This window comes from Monodelphis domestica, chromosome 4, assembly GCF_027887165.1.
Source record: "Monodelphis domestica isolate mMonDom1 chromosome 4, mMonDom1.pri, whole genome shotgun sequence".
NCBI classification, from domain to species: Eukaryota; Metazoa; Chordata; class Mammalia; order Didelphimorphia; family Didelphidae; genus Monodelphis; species Monodelphis domestica.
The window spans coordinates 217,284,341-217,301,407 of record NC_077230.1 but is presented as its reverse complement, the minus strand read 5'-3'; the positions used below and the strand labels follow the sequence as shown (position 1 = coordinate 217,301,407).

The 17,067-nt window shown below is 37.2% G+C and overlaps 1 protein-coding gene across 1 annotated transcript in view; it reads left to right on the top strand.

Annotated features, from left to right (window-relative positions):
• DNAH7 (dynein axonemal heavy chain 7) overlaps positions 1-17,067 on the top strand; it is a 303,845-nt gene that overhangs the window by 250,281 nt on the left and 36,497 nt on the right. Inside the window, exons 60-62 of the mRNA XM_007494538.3 lie at positions 5,383-5,613; positions 7,680-7,832; positions 9,493-9,670. Of these exons, the coding sequence (XP_007494600.1) occupies positions 5,383-5,613; positions 7,680-7,832; positions 9,493-9,670 (562 nt within the window). The remainder of the gene's footprint in view (positions 1-5,382; positions 5,614-7,679; positions 7,833-9,492; positions 9,671-17,067) is intronic.

The window sequence follows — 17,067 nt, the reverse complement described above, 5'->3', positions numbered from 1 at the left end:
ATTCGTTTTACTTTTGAACAATCTGATGATCACTGCAACACAAGGGAGAGGAACAATTTTCTTGAAAAACTGAGAAACCTAAAACATTCTGATTTGGGGGTCATCATAGTAAGAGAGGAGGACAGAGAAAGCCCATGGAACTTCTACTTCTGACCTAATGCTGCTACAGTCTGTTCAGCCAAGTGCTGCTTCCACAGATAGATTTTTCCAGTTCATTTGCCATATGCACAACAGTAATAAATAAATACTTATTAAAGGGCAAACACATATATATGTGCACTAGCAAACAGATCTTCAGGAAATAAGGTATATGTAAATACCCAGGATTCTGGCACATACATAGAGTATCTTTTAGCTGTATTTAAACTTGATGATAGCACCACATTATAAAACACATAAAACAGTAGGCTCATTCCAATAGAAAATGACTCAGAACCAAACAAATAAGGTGAAATACACAAGGGGCATCTCCTCAATATTTAATTAAACTGCCTCTCTCAATAGCCTCAAAGTCAAATCAACAACTACACTTATAGTAATAGGTTAGCAATAGTTCAGTAATTCTAGATTGGAATTGCCATAATTCAAGAGCAAGCACATAGACCTGAACAGAGAAAAGGAAAAAAATACAAAAAATAATTTGACATTACATTTGCAGCAATGAGACTTAAGAGTCAGGAAGAAGTCATAGGTTGTGATCAAATGACAGAGTTCTAACATCAGTTTTCCACTGTGATTAAAGCCATAGATCCTTCATGTATAGCTATAAATTTAGCAAGGCCTTAAAATGAAATAGAGATATAAGGAATTCTATTATTGACATTTAATTTTTTGCATACTTCACTGGTTCCTTAAGATAATGAATTGTAGAATTCAAATCTGATCACTGATTCTCTTTTACATTGAAATATGCTTCTTCCTTACTCTTAAAAAAGAGGTGGTTGTCTATGGTTGTGGAAAGAGACATACATTGCCAGACATGACTAGTCTGTTGCTTAATTATACATTTTCATTACAAGGGAGAATTTAGGGTGAAAGTTGGGGGAGTTACTGGGAAGTAACAGGACTTTTCTCTTTTTAAAGAGAATCCGTAAGTATAAAGGTAAGGGACCGCAACCAACTGGGCTTCAACTGAAATAAAAAACAACAACAACAGCAAAAAACAGAAGTAACAATCATGAAATTGATAAAGCTAAGGCAAAATAGATGTGATTAAAAGAGATAAGGAAGGTAATTACATATTGATAAAAGGTAGTATAGACAATGAAGTAATATCAGTACTCAATATATATGCATCAAATGGTATAGCATCCAGATTTTTAAAGAAGAAACTAAAGGAGCTTCTATTTCAGGAGGAAATAGAAGACTATACTAGTAGGGATCTCAACCTTCCCCTATCAGAACTAGAAAAATTTAACCAAAAAATAAAAATGAATTAAAGGGAAGTAAATGAATCTCCTTACATTCTCTAATTTTTTATAATGTAAACTTTTATATTTAGTTCATGTATCCATTTGGTGTTTATTGTGTAGTATGTGTTATAAGGTATTCATCTAAACCAAATTTCTTCTGCACTGCTTTCCAGTCTTCATAACAACTCTTGTCAAATAAGGGACCCTTACAACAGTAGTTATTGTCCTTGGGCTTATCAAAATATACTTGATTACTTTTAGGTCTTCATCAAATAATCTCTTCCAGTGATCAACTTTTCTATTTTTAAATCAGCAGTTTTGATCATTGCTGCTCTATAGTATAGTTTGAGATCTTGTGATGTTTGTTGGGTCTCCTTCATTCCTACCTAAATTCTTTTTCCTTCATGTTCTTGACCTTTTCTTCTTCCAATTGAATTTGTTCCTGTTTGCATTCATTTTGTAAAACCTGATTATTTGACATGTCCAGAAAGAAAGTTTTCCCTGAGTTGAATAAATCAAAATTTGCCACTTTGCAACTTCTACTTATTGTTCCTGATTCTGTAGACTAACACTAGACAAATAATCTGGTCCTCCTTCTACATGGCATCCATCCCTTCAAATATTTAATATATTCAAATATCATGCCTCCCCCTGAATCTTTTCTTCTTTAACATAAGCATACCCATTTGCTTCAACTCCTTCTGATCTTCATTTATAACATAAACTCAAGCCCCTTCACCGTGATTGCCCTTTTCTGGATACTACAGCTTATCAGTGTCCTTCTTAAAGTGTGGCACCTGGAACTGAATATCATTCTATATGTGTTGTTTGACCAAGAGTGAGTACAGGGAGAGTCTTTGAAAAGAGTATAGCTATGGGATTGTATTGACTATATCCTCTTCCCTAAACTATGGTAGAGTCATACTGACATTTTTATGGCTCATGTTTCCTAGAATCTATATGTGCTAAAAATGACATAAGTTTTGATTAAAACATCATTTTGGGGGGCAGCTGGGTAGCTCAGTAGATTGAGAGCCAGGCCTAGAGATGGGAGGTCCTAGGTTCAAATCTGGCCTCAGACACTTCCCAGCTGTGTGACCCTGGGCAAGTCACTTGACCCCCATTGCCTAGCCCTTACCACTCTTCTGCCTTGGAGCCAATACACAGTATTGACTCCAAGACGGAAGGTAAGGGTTTAAAAAAACAACATTATTTGGGGGAAGCTAGGTGGTTTAGTTTGTAAAGAGCCATCCCTGTAGACAAGAGGTCCTGGGTTCAATCTGACTTATGATACTTTCTATCTGTGTGACCCTAGGCAAGTCATTTGACCCCCAACCTAGTTCTTAACACTGTTCTCTGCCCTTGAACTGATAGTATCAATCCCAAGACAGAAGGTAAGGGGTTTTTTTTTTTTATTATTTTAGATTGTAATGGATTGTTATAGCTTACTTTGCATTAGCTATGTAATATATTATTTTCTCTCTTACCTTGTATCTGGAAATATCAGAGTTCCCCCACAGCATCTTTAAAATAAATTGAGGAGAGGGAAAGACTGGTGTCTTTAAAGAGATTATGTGACAGAGAATCATAATGCTGTGCTATGGAATTCTCTATTTATGTGGGATCCTTTATTCCAAGTTCAAGGAAAAACTTTCAAAGAAGTCTCAATCTCAGCCATCATTTAGACACACCCAACAATGTCTGTTATCTTCATTAATATGAATTAATAGAATTATATGATCTACAGTGTGGTTGGTGATTGTATGCTTTACTTTGGTCAAGAAACATTTGAAGAATTGGGTCTACTTTGGATCACTGCATTTTAGAATTGGTATTGACAAGCTTGGTCAGAGGATGTTTCCTATGCCACCAGCTCAGAAACTAAAAAGGTTTTAGAAGAGAAGATATAGCGGAGAGCTTGACAGCTGTAACAGCTAATGTTTATATGGTGCTTTAAGGTTTGCAAAGCGTAGTACATAGTATTCCTTTTATTTCTCACAACAACCTTTGAGATAGATACTATTATTATCCCCATTTTATGGACTAAGAAACTGAGTCTTGGAGAGGTCCAGAGATCATGTAGCTAAATAATCTGAGGCAGGATTTGAACTTAGAGTCTCTTGAGGCTGAGTCCAGTGCTCTTAGCTACAGAACCATCTAGCTGCCTGAGTTATCTTTAAGCATATGAAGGGTTATCATTTGAAGAAGGAAATATACATGTTCTTCTTGAATGACTGGGTATAGAGCACAGAACTGGTCCCAGGGAGAAATTAAAGGAAGGCCAAACACAATGCAAAATTCTCTAACAAATGAAGTTACTCAAAATATTTTATAAAACATTGATCTCTCCATTACTGAGAAATAGAGGCTATAATACCGCTTATTACAGGTGTTGTCAATGCCTTTCATTTGAATAGGGATTGGAATAGATGATGGCCTCTGAAATTCTCAAGTCTTAAGATTTTATGTTCTTAAACATAGAAAGAGATCATAAACTATAAAGAAAAACCAGAAAGGAAATCAAAATTTCCTTGAATGGCTAAAACATGATAAGAACATAAATACATGAATATTATTTGGTTTGTACTTTAACACTGGCATATGTATTAGCCAGAAGTAGTGTTAGAAGTGACCTTAGAGTTAGGTAAACCTAAGTTGAATTCCTTTCTCCTTCACATATGGACTTTGTGACTTGCCCTGGATAAGTCACTAAATTTTTTGGTGTCCCCAAGCAACTCTGAAATTATGAAAAGCAAAACAGTTACCAATCTTTATTCATGGAGGAAGTTTCCACAGTGGGTCACTCTCTATACACTGATAAAACCTCGGGTCTGGATTCCAAGTAACTTAGAAGTTTCTAAATTGCCAAATAGGGCTACATTTCCCAGAATCACTAAAATACGTGCAACTAAAGCTAGAAGGGAATTTCTCCCTTATTGCTTATACCATTAATCCTTCAGGTCTGCTTCTTTTCCACTTCCAGAGAAGTGTTGACAGTGTGCCCAGTATCTGTTGAAAAAGGGGGGGAAAACTTTTTATTGCCTACATGATTCTAGGAGATAATTGTTCATTTCATTTTGATATCCAGTAAGCTTCACAATCTTTTAGTAGACAAACCTTCCTGATGGTTTTTCAAGTCCTTTATATAGAGTGTTTCAGTCTTTATGTGCTTAACTTTTCACCAGCACCTGGCCATCTGCATACCTAAGTAACTTTGTCTCTTGCTATATACTTCAACATATTGGCTCTATTTTCCATTTCTTTCCCCATTTCTCTGCTCTTTAAGAAAAATCAGTGCTGCCCCACAATAATGTCTCTCCAACTACTCAGACCTTCCCTTGTATCAAAGTAGAGTTAAGTAAAACAAATCAACATACTGACTATATCTGGCAGTATTCTGAACCAATAGTTTATCATCTCTCTCTACCAAGAGAAGAGAGGCATGCTTCACCATTAATCATCTTATTTCATGACTGATCACTACTTTGATTAGCATTCCAAAACTTTTCATTGTTGCTTTCTGTTACAAGTTCTACTTTGAGGCTGAATGAACTCTGAGTCACTGGCTAGGTTTTTTTTTTTTTTTTTACCAAACTGACTCATTCCTTTCCTTCAGTCACCTCAAAACTGACAAGCCCTAATATGGAGTCTCTCTAAAATAACCATTACCTTCCCTCTTGGAATCAATGCTGTGTATTGGGTCCAAGTCAGAAGAGTGGTAAGGGCTAGGCAATGGGGGTTAAGTGACTTGCCCAGGGTCACACAGCTGGGAAGTGTCTGAGGCCAAATTTGAACCTAGGACCTCCTGTCTCTAGTCCTGACTCTCAATTCACTGAGCTACCCAGCTGTCCCCAAGCATAAGTGTTTTACATACAAATTATAGGAACCATTTTCCTTGAGAATATTGTGATTCAGATATTCTTGGACTTTTGCTAGTTTGCCTGATTGATAAATATTTGTCTGCTTATAGTCTCGTGCTTCGGGTGCTGGTGCAAAATCATCAGATGAAGTAGTAAATGATGTGGCTGGTGACATTTTGGGCAAACTTCCCACAAATTTTGACATTGAAGCTGCAATGAGGAGGTACCCAACAGCTTATACACAAAGTATGAACACTGTGCTTGTCCAAGAAATGGGGCGGTTTAATAAATTACTACAGACCATAAGAGAATCATGTATTAACATCCAGAAAGCCATCAAGGTAAGACACTGTTCCCTCCCAAAAGCCAAATCTTTGTGGTTTATGTCCCTTTTTTTAAACTCTTATCTTCTGCCTTAAAATCAATCAACCCTTAAAATCAATATTGGTTCTAAGGCAGAAAAGCAGTAAGGCTAGGTAATGGGGGTTAAGTGACTTGCCCAGGGTCAGAGTACACTTTCAATCAATCAACAAGTGTTTGCTGAATAAAGAAGCAGCATGGTATAGCTGATAGAGAGCTAGCTTTGATTACAGAAATATCCAGATTTAAGTCCATCTCCAACACATACTAGATGTGTGACCTTTTGAACAAGTCACTTTGTCTCTAAGTATTCTAAACAATTTTACTAGTTGCTGAGAAGGGACCAACTCCATTAATACAGAAAAATTTCCCCAACAGGGAGCTCAAAGTAGTAATGAAATCATAGATCTATCCCCTTTCCTGGAGTGATCTCCATTGGGCTTCTATCACAAAATAATTCTTGCCCTGAGATACATCATGTTGTGGGTAGAATCAACATGATCCAGTTATAGGGTAGGGAAATCAAAGCACAGATTTGGCAGAAGTTTTATGCCTAGAAAAGAGGATCCTATCTAAGTGGGTATATAAGAATCCTTGGGTTTAATTTTGTAAGTGGGATCTCCTGGTAATATCCTGGGGGACAGAGTGGAACAGCTGTATTAACCCTGCAAGCATGTTGCTCTCATCTATTTTTCCTGGGGCTAAGTAAGAATAATAATTATGGCAATTCCAATAAGAAGGGGATGTTAATAATTAAAGTCACTTGGGGGGTTTCAGTGGGTGTTTCCACCATTCCTGGGGGCTGCTTTGCAGTCCTCGGTTTGCACATGGACCATGTCAAACAGCATGGTCTTTGATGGCTCCCAACAAAAAAGGAACAAATTAGTCACAGAAATGAGTTGTGGCCATCATCATTTAAGCATTCCTATAACAGGAGAGAAAAAAGCTCATGATGGTTGGCCAGGTTTTTCCTAGTATAGTAGGAGATGACATCATGGGTGCTTCAGTAGGCTAGTAAAAGTGTAAGGACTTTAAGAGAAACTTTGGAACAGCTGTTAAAAAGTATGAGAGCAGTTCTCTTCTGAGCTTCACCTGTCTGCTATTCAATTTTCAAGCATCTCAAAATCAAAATGTCCAAAAATGAATTTATTATTTTTCTCCTTAAATATACCCCTCCTCCTAATTTCTGTCTTCTGTTGAGGGCGTCAGCATTCTTTCAGTCACCCATATTCAATCTCTCCTATCTTTCCCATTCAACCTCTTCTCTCGACTCATTCCACACAAACCTTCTTTACTCCTTGCTAAAATACTTTATATTATATCTATCTATCTATATATATATAGATATAGATATAGATATATATAGATATATCTTGTATCTACCTATCTGTGTATATACATGTTGCAACCCTTCCCCAATAAGACTGTAAGCCCCTTAAGGGTAAGGACTGTTATCTTTTTCCTTAGTATACCCAGGACCTAGCATAGTGCCAGACACACATTAGGTACTTAATAAATTCTTACTGCATTAGAATTTAATTGAATTGAATTAGGGAGCAGTTAGGACTCAGGTAAGGTGGGAAAACATAAATTTGTAGTAGACCCAGATGGCATGGTTGTGGCATTCAGCAGGACAGAAATAGTTATGGAGAAGGTGGATAGTGGCCATGACTCGAGATTGAAAATTGGTAGTGAATAAAGAACAGTTTGATCATGGAGAAAAGGATTCAAGATTGGAGGACAATGCAGAGTTCATCTAGTCAACTGTAATATAAAGACTATGAGAAGAGTTAAAATAAAGTCAGAGCAAGAAGTGATAGATTGAGAGAACAGAGTAGAATGGTAAGAGAGCCTAAAAATTTGGGTGAGGATGAAAAATGATTTTAGGGAGAAATAAGGTGGAGGAGCACATAGGAGGTTTGGGATTAAAAAGTTCAACTACATTTAAGACAATAAGGAGGAGAATAAGAGATGATTGCCCATAATTTGTGGTTGGTTTTTGTCGATGCTTTGATTGTTTTTTAACCAGATGTCAAATTTGTTTCAGGGACTTGTTGTTATGTCTTCAGATCTGGAGGAGGTTGCAAAAAGCATCCTGATAGGCAAAATTCCAGGAATGTGGATGGGAAAATCCTACCCAAGCCTCAAACCACTTGGCAGCTATGTGAATGATTTCCTTGCCAGGTTAAAATTCTTAGACGTAAGTAATAACCAAACTGATAGTTACTGTGCAGTCAAAGCTCTTTTTGTTTTTTTTTTTATCCTATTCAAATAGCAGTGGCATTTTGTATTTCTGTGCTAGTTGGTGCCAGCTTGCCAGTCATTTTCACATGTAATTTATGTAGTCATTACACTAACCCATTGGCCTATTGTTCCATAGATCTGCTTTTCGAGGATGAATCTTTCTGGAAGCTTCTCCAAGTGACAGATGTTCATGTTCAGTGAAGTCAGCTTCACTAAGGGCATTCAAGTCAATCAAATATAAAGAAAAAAACTAATTAAATTGGCTTTCCCATTGAGTATCAAAGTATGAATTCAGATCCGTAATGTATATATGCTGAGCATTTAATTAGTTTGACCAGTTATTCAGTGAGGAATCTGATTTACTTTTCCTGTAGTCTACTAAGTCAGAAGATTCCCTCATTTGGTTCAGTTCATGATGGTAGTGATCTAAGTGCCTGATTGTCTTAGAAATGTTGGTTGAGCAGGTTAGACTCTACCACTTTTGTTCTTAAGGTAGTGATAATACTACAGCTTTAACAATTTTACTTTCTAGACAGAACTTTTCTTAGACTTGTGTCTGGGGTCAATACTAAGGAACATTTCTGCTCTGTGTCACCACAGCCTTGTCTTGATTTGGGGTTTTATGCTTATTTCAAAAACAGCTGGGGAGAGGAAGAACATGGAAAATAATTTGCAGCTTTCAAATTCAATTCCCTAAAGTACACATAGTATCACAGGTCCACCAAAGATGTGAACTCAGTAATTAGCTCAATATGTAGCTCATCACCCATTGTGTTTACAAAATAAATACCAGATTGTGTTCCATTATTTATAAATGCTTCAGACTTTTGTAGAACAAAACGAAGACTACCCTAATTTATGTAAGTATTCTATTTGGCAGTTGCCCTCTTGCCCAGCTCCTGTGCAGTCATTAGACTGAACTATATTTTGATAGAATGGGAGATCCAAAGACTTCAGAAATTTTAGACTTTCTCATTTTGGCAGATTAGGAAGACAAAAATGGGAAGGCATTCTTTTCTGACTAGACTTTATGCCTGTTTCTTTTTTTTTCCAATGTCTGTAATATTGTAGATTGTTTAATCTATAACAGTAATATAGTAACACAGTAGTGTGGACTACTCCCTACATTAGCATTCAGTGACAATGGCTACCTTCAGATATTAGGATAATTGTAAGAACTGAATTTGCAAGCAGATATGTATTCTTACGTTCATTGTGCACCATGGACTTACAAAAGGCAAGAATGATGGAAAGAAGAATGAATGGTTCTGGGCAAGAATCTGTCTCCATTACTGGATAAAGAATCCTGAGAAAAGTCTCATAGAGAGAACATTTAGGATTATCATCTTTGGAGAAAACATGGATATTGAAATTATTATTACAAAGGGCAACTTGACATTGTATCCCTAATACTCAGGCTATCCCTTGACAAAATTAAATGTGTTCTTGTATATTTCTATCCTTCCTCTTTGAGGCACCCCACCTCACCTCCACCCTTCCAGTGGTTCCACTTCCTCCTCATAGGGTAAACTTATTGTGTAACTGATCAAAAATAGAATAGTTTCTATGGTGATTTTAGTGATAAAGCCTTTATCTCTCCTACTATTCTTATGCAGACGTGGTATGAAGCTGGAACTCCACCAACCTTTTGGCTCTCGGGTTTTTTCTTCACTCAAGCTTTCTTAACTGGAGCACAGCAGAACTTTGCAAGGAAATATACTATCCCTATTGACCTGCTTGGTTTTGACTATGAAGTTATGGATGACAAAGAATATAAGACTGCACCTGCAGATGGTAAGCTCAAAAGAAGTCACATACTAACAAACTAGATTTCTACATTGAAGAAAAAAACATAACATTACCTAAACATTTTAGACACGGCAGCTAATTTTTTTAAAATTAATTCATTTATTTAAAATATTTTTCCATGGTTTATGCTCTTTTCCTCCCCTCTTCTCTCCCCCTTCCCTGAACTGACAAGAAATTCCACTGGGTTTTACATGTATCATTGTTCAAAACCTATTTCCATATTATTAATATTTACAATAGAGTGATCTTTTAGAGTCTACATCCCCAGTCATATCCCCATCGACCCATGTGATCAAGCAGTTGTTTTTCTTTTGTGTTTCTACTCTTCCTCTGGATGTGGATAGTGTTCTTTCTCTTAGCGGTTAATTTTTAAACTATTCAAAGATGAATATTAAAATTAAGAATTAAGATATTGGAATGCCAGCTATTTTTATGCCAACTTTAAGACTTCAAATATGGTCTAACACTGAAAAGTATTAGGCTTTCCCCAATTCCCAAAAGAGCTTATTTTCCTGGACTTCCTACTGTGATGACACATACTTTGGAAATGGCTGGTATTCCAAGAGTGAAGGTATATAATAACAAAAGTGCCTTTATATGTGAGGTTGAATAGTCAACCTTAAGAATATCATCTTTGAGGAAGTTTATAATCTCATTCTGTTTCCTTTTTTTTATTGCCCAAGAGCAAACAAATTTTGTGGGTATTGTTGTCTTATTTGAAATGAGCATCATCAAAAAATTGCTATGGATTACTGTGAGTTCTACAAAGATTAATTCTGCCATATAATAATTAGAATTTACTAATGGTTAAAGTATTGTATTGATGTCTAAGAAGCATGCTTTTGCCATCAATCTATAATCTTATAGATCTAGGTATTCCCTTTAGTAGTATACATGGAAACCCATCTATGCTTTGTGTGCTTCTTTTACGTGACCTCCTAAAAATGTACAATAAAAGTTTTCTCAGCATGCTAGATTGAATGCAGAAATATCAACCAACAATCAAGACTATCTATTTCCAGTTTGTCCACTACACTTAGCATGCCATTTTAGTAAATATATTGTTCTGTAGTACAACTAACACTTGAGAATAATGACCAAGAAATAATTCATCAAGGGCAGAAAGATGAACTACTTTCCCAGATCTATGTAAAAACATATTTTGAAACCATAACTTTCTTGAAAATTCAGGCAATGTATTCATATTTAATCCCATTTAATTCCCTCAGCACATAGTAATAGTGTACTAACAATCACTTAAAAATATGGTGTTTTGTAAAAGCTTCCTGGTTATTCCATATATCTATGTCTCATTTACCAAATTAAATTTTAAGTGCCTCAGTGTCAGGAAATATTTTCTGGGTATCCCATGTAGCACCTAGTATAAGGCTGAGCATGTATTAATATATCCACAGTAGCACAATAGTGATGCTCAGGAATTTAACATATTTTATCATGGAGGAGAGGAAACCTAAATTCATCCTCATTTCATGTAAATAGTAAAATTTCCACCATGAGTCAATAGAGTGTGGGAGATGATGATGTCATCTGTAGATCTGATGAGTAGGAGGTGGCTATAAGTATCAGAAAGATAGAGATGATATAAAAACATATAACATGTTTAGATTTTACAGAGTGCCTAAAACTATCTTTGGTGGACGTAACACAACTGGTTGCATTATAGCCAGATTCTGTAGGCAAATTTGATCTGATATCTATCTGCAATCTGTCTATTTGAACTGATAAGAACACGGAGGAAATTTGGGAAAACATGGAAAAAATAAATGAAAATTTGAGGATATTATGATTGGTAGACATTGCAGTGACAAGGCTTTAAACTAGCTGCTCCATCATTGTTATAATTATCTTATTCTCAATTATTTCACCATTGGCAAAATCCTCAGCTGTTAATAGTTTTACTCTCTCACAGTAAAAATACATTCAATATTAAGATACAAGGATAGAAATGTTTAATAATTGAAAATACTGAAATTTAAAAATCCTAATGAACATATATGATACAACTGACTTGACCTCTGTTCAGGATTGCATCACCAATTAAGTCTAAAAAGTTCAGATACTGTCTATTGACAGTTAATTCATAAAATTAAGGAAAATTCCTGGTCCTTTTTGCTAGATGTCCCAGTTCAAATTGCTTGGAATTCTTAGAAAGCCTTTAGCCCTGTTGTTCAAGGCATACACCCTGGGAGGGGAGGAGAGAGATATAGAAGAAGAGGTAAAAATAAAGAGGTGGGGGGGGGAGGGAGGGAGAGGAAGAGAGAGAGAGGGATAAGAGGAGGATTGGGGTAGGGAGAGACACAGAAATATAGAGAGAGAATAAAGAAAGAATTTTTTAAAATCCCTAATCCCTTGGCTCTATTGGGGTTGAACATCTGTGCCAGACTTCTTCAGTTTTTAATATCCAACTAGGCAAAATGTTAAAGGAAATTGAGACTAGAGAGGGAACCTATAACAACAAGTAGCTGAATGATACAGCATAGAATACCTTCCTAGAAATGACTTCCCTGGTAATTAGCTGGAGTTTCTCCAATGATGGGTAAATCTTCCCCCTTTAGTAGTAATGTTATATAACCAGACCAGATTAAGCCACAGAGAATAACTGTGGGTTTGCCAAACTCAGCTGAGTCTTTGCCAGGAGAGTAGCATTAATATTTTATGAAGGTGTGCTAGGAGTGAGGTGTTTGGGGAGGAGATCAGATCTAGCTGCCTTAGGGATCTTAGGCAGGACAAAGTACCCAGAAACAGAAGCTGTAGCTGTTATGACCCTCCCTCCAACTTCGGGGCAAAGGGGCAAAGAGGAAGGAAAATGACCAAACAGCAGGAAACAGATTTAGGAAACAGATTCACTCCCGAGGTTAATGCCAAAGTCCACAAAGAACTTTTAGTGTTGTTTGATATACTTCAGTTCCTCTAGGTGGAGTTAAAACTTCACCCTATCCAAAAAGTTTGAGAGAAGTTTCCCCAGGGAAATTAGACATTGTCTTCAGGATAAAGTTCCAGAAATTCTTAAGAACTTCAGTTTTCCCATCTGCAAAATGATGGAATGACTTAAAGGAGATGGGAAAACTATAATCCTCTCAAGATGCAGTGGGAAAAGTATTGGAGGGCATCTAGGTGACTCAGTGGATAAAATGCCAGGCTGAGAGATGGAAGGTCCTGGTTTCAAATCTGACCTCAGACACTTATTGGCAATATGACCTTGGGCAAGTCATTGAACTCCAATTGCTAGCCCTTACTACTCTTCTGTCTTAGAACCCATACTTAGTATTGATTCTAAAACAGAAGGTAAGGGGGTTTGTTGTTGTTTTTTAAAAGAAAAAGGAAGAGTGTTAGAATTATATTCAGAAGACCTAGGAACAAATTCTAGATCTATCATTTCACTTATATTAATTTGGGCAAATCATTCATCCTCTGGGCTTCTTCTGTAAAATGACAGTTAGACCAAATGATCTCTTTTTTCTTTTTAATTTTAAACCCTTACTTTCCATATTGGCCCAGTACTGCATATTGGTTCCAAGGCAGAAAAGCAGTAAGGTCTGGGTCTTGCCCAGGATCATATAGCTAGAGAGTATCTGAAGTCAGATTTTAATCTAGGACTTTCCATTTTGAAGTCTCAATCTCAATCCACTGAGCCATCTAACTGCCCCAAAAATGATGCCTCAAGTCCATTCCAATTCCAAGTCTCTGATTCTGTGATTTCTAGAGAAAATCTTCCTTTACAACCTGGATGAGGAGAATTTTAATTTTCATTCCACCAAGAGAAACTGAATTTGAAGTATTTCTGGGTCATGTAAACAAGATGACAGACTACATATTTTTTCTGATCCTCACAACCCCTCAAACTTCTCTAAAAACAGTAATTATGTGCCACATATAAAGCAACTTCAGCTGTTTCAGTGGCCCAGGACACAAAGAACCTAAAACAAGGTTAAAAAAAGAAAAGCTCGCCAAAACCAGGAACTGATACTCACTGACTCTGAGCTCATGTAGCACCTCTTCATGACCTCCTACAGCATCGGGAGACATACTAGCAGACCTGAAAATATAACACAGGTTTACATAAAAATCCTCCCCTATGTCCCATGTCTCCCTCTCTCTTTCCAGTGCTAAAGAGACCTGAGCTCCAAGCTGCAGAAGTTTGCTTGGGCCTCAGCAGTCTCCTTGACCTGAAAGGTCACAACTTTTCAGGAGCAAAAGCTTTCCTGGGGCTGCAATCCAGAAGCACGTTCTGGGGAAAGTAGTCTCTGAACTGTTAGCAGCAGGCCACATAATTGAGGAACGGAGGGGCCAGGGCACCAGGATAAGAAACTGTGTGCATGGGGGGGGGGGGGGGGGGGCGGGGTACTATGTAGCACTTTACCAAGCCTGGGGCAAAGATCACAATATCCAAGTGGGGCCATGCCTGACCACCCAAAAGTCACTTAGGGCAGAGAGATAGACTGATGAAATGCCCATTATGGGAAGAGACTGAGACACTTTGAGATCTAGCCCCATGGAAACCACAATTAAAGGTGTCAATCCCGTAAAACACAGAACCACTAAAGCAGTTGCAAAGAACAAGGACAAGGGAGGCGCAAAGTTCATAAGGCCACTGCACAGAGCCAAGCCCTGGGACTCTGGGAACAAGTCTCTAGAAAAATGCACCATGAATGGGAATGTCCATCATGGGAATTTCCAATGAACTACAGAACTTGGAGTTTTATATACACTTGAGGTGTAAAGGAAAGGAAGGACAACTGATTGGCTTATGTGGAGGCTATGCTATGGAAGGAGGGTTCAAGACAGGGGTTGCACTATGTGGGAGAAGCCTAGATACAATGTGGGGAACTTCTAAAACAAAAGGATTAAGATTAAAGAGTCAGTCTGGGAGTTCATTGTAGGCAAGTTCCCAAGGGATAAAGGAAAATTTTGGGGTTTCATAAAAATAAGGTTATCGAATGTGAGGGAGACTAGTAGTGAATAATTAGGAAAATAAGATGAGAAAAGGGAAAAGAAAGACTGAAAGTACAAAGATTTGGGGAAGAAGAAATTTCAAGACGTTGAACATAGATAAATCAACAGGAAAGACAGTAAGAACAAAAAGAAATATGGGCTCCATACCTAGTAAATGAATTCTGGCATCTATGAATAAATTCTGCAAAACAAAGAAAAATGATTCAATATTGATTGAGATAGAGGACCCTGTGGAATTTGAGAATGTGGAACCACAAAATGTTGCTCCTCAGTGGCTTAACAAAGATGAAAATTCTTAGTGTTGAATTTATGGCCTGTACCACAAAAATAATGAACAGACTAGAACTTGAATTTTTGCATTGGCAAGCCTCATAACAGAAACAAAAGACAGAACAATAGATTGGGAATACAAATACATACATAGAAGCAAAGGATAACCTACAAGAAGAGAAGCAAAAAAACAATCATATTAAAAGGAAATATTTTCCAGTTACCAGAAAAATAAACTGAACTTAAAGACAGGCTATTGTAATGGGTAGAAAATATGAGGGGTTTATATCAAAGATTGCACTGGGTTATTCAAGAGTAGGGTCACCAGGAATTTAATTAATTCCAAAGAGAATTATTTTAACTGTTTATAAAATATAGAAGGAGTGAAAGTAAGAAAATCAAAGAGAGGATAGAGTAAGCTATCTAGCCTAAGCACTAAGTATTTTGTTCTGGCCCCTGGCTCAAACCAGGCAGGACTAATTAGTCCTTAGCCAGAGGGGCCTTGGCCTAGAGCTGAGGACCTGGGGATGCAGGGAGCCTCACTCAAGAGGGTAGGCCTTTCCTGAGGTTAGTCCCTTCAGGAAATCCAAGGAAAGGGAGTCAGCCTTTCGCTCACCATGTGTCAGTCCAAAGGGAAAGATTTTAAGAACAGTCATACCAGGTCCAAGGTTTCAGGTCCAGTAAGCAGATTCTTCACCAGCCTCCAGCTCACACTCAGAACTCCAGAACTCCCCACAGGAAGTTGTAATTCCTTTTTAAAGACACTTCTTTTGTATCACTTCCTGTGCCTTCCTCCACTTTTATGTCTAACAATTAAAGCTAAAGCTTTGCTTAGGACTGCCCAGGGGGCAGTCAATCAATTCTCATTCATCACCCACTAGTGCACATATGGGTCCCAGACCTCCCCAACTCAATTGTAAGTGGCGTGTTTACACTTCTGGTGATTAAATCTAAAAATGGGCAAAGGAGAGTTAATTTAATCTTCACAAGCAGGGGAGAGTTAATTTCACTTTCACAATCAGGGGAGAGTTAATTTAATCTTAACACTGTATAGAGACAACCTAAGGAATATAGGTCTCTCAAAAGAACATGATACACTCCAGGAAGTGATGCAGAGCGAAAGGAGCAGAACCAAAAAAACATTGTACACAGAGACTGATACATTGTGGTACAATCGAAGGTGATGGACTTCTCCATTAGTGGCGATGCAACATCGCTGAACAATCTGCAGGGATCTAAAAAATACTACCCACAAGCAGAGGATAAACTGTGGGAGTAAAAACACCGATGAAAAGCAACTGCTTGACTACAGGGTTGGAGGGGATAAGACTGAGGAGAGACTCTAAATGAACACTATAATGCAAATTCCAACAACAGGGAAATGGGTTCGAGTCAAGAACACATGTGATAACCAGTGGAATCGTGCATCGGCTAAAAGAGGGGGAGAGGGGAGTAAAAGAAAATGATCTTTGTTTCCAGTGAATAATGTATGGAAAATGACCAAATAAAATAATGTTTAAAATTTTAAAAAAATGGAAAAAAAAAGAACATGATACAACAACAACAAAACAAACAAACACCAGAATGAAGGATAGAACTGCCCAGAACTTCTGAACACAGAAAAGGAAATTCCAATTGCAAGACATAGATGGTCTCCAGGAAAAAACTCAAGGCTGCATCGTTAGTGGAGATGTTTTGGAAAACAAACTGGTATTGTACAAATAAAGTGACTAAAACATCAATACTTTTTGAACCAGAGATTCCATTGCTGAGCTAATACCCCACAGAAGTCATTGCTAAGAAGGGTTCCCCTAAAAAAAAATCTATATCAGCACTTTTTTCAAAAGCTAAAACTGGAAACAAAGTAGATGCCCAACATATTGGGTAATGGCTAAACAAATTATGGTACATGAATGTAATGGAATATTACTATGCTATAAGAAATTGTGTATATGGTAACTACAGAGTCACACAGAAAAAATCTGTGTCAGTTTATGAATACTGAGTGAAGTAAGTAGAGCCAAGAAAATAAAATACACAGTAACTACAACAATTTAAATGGAAAGAATGACACACATACACAAAAATCTAAAGTAAATGTAACAAAATTATAAATATAAAGTGGGTCTCAGATGAAG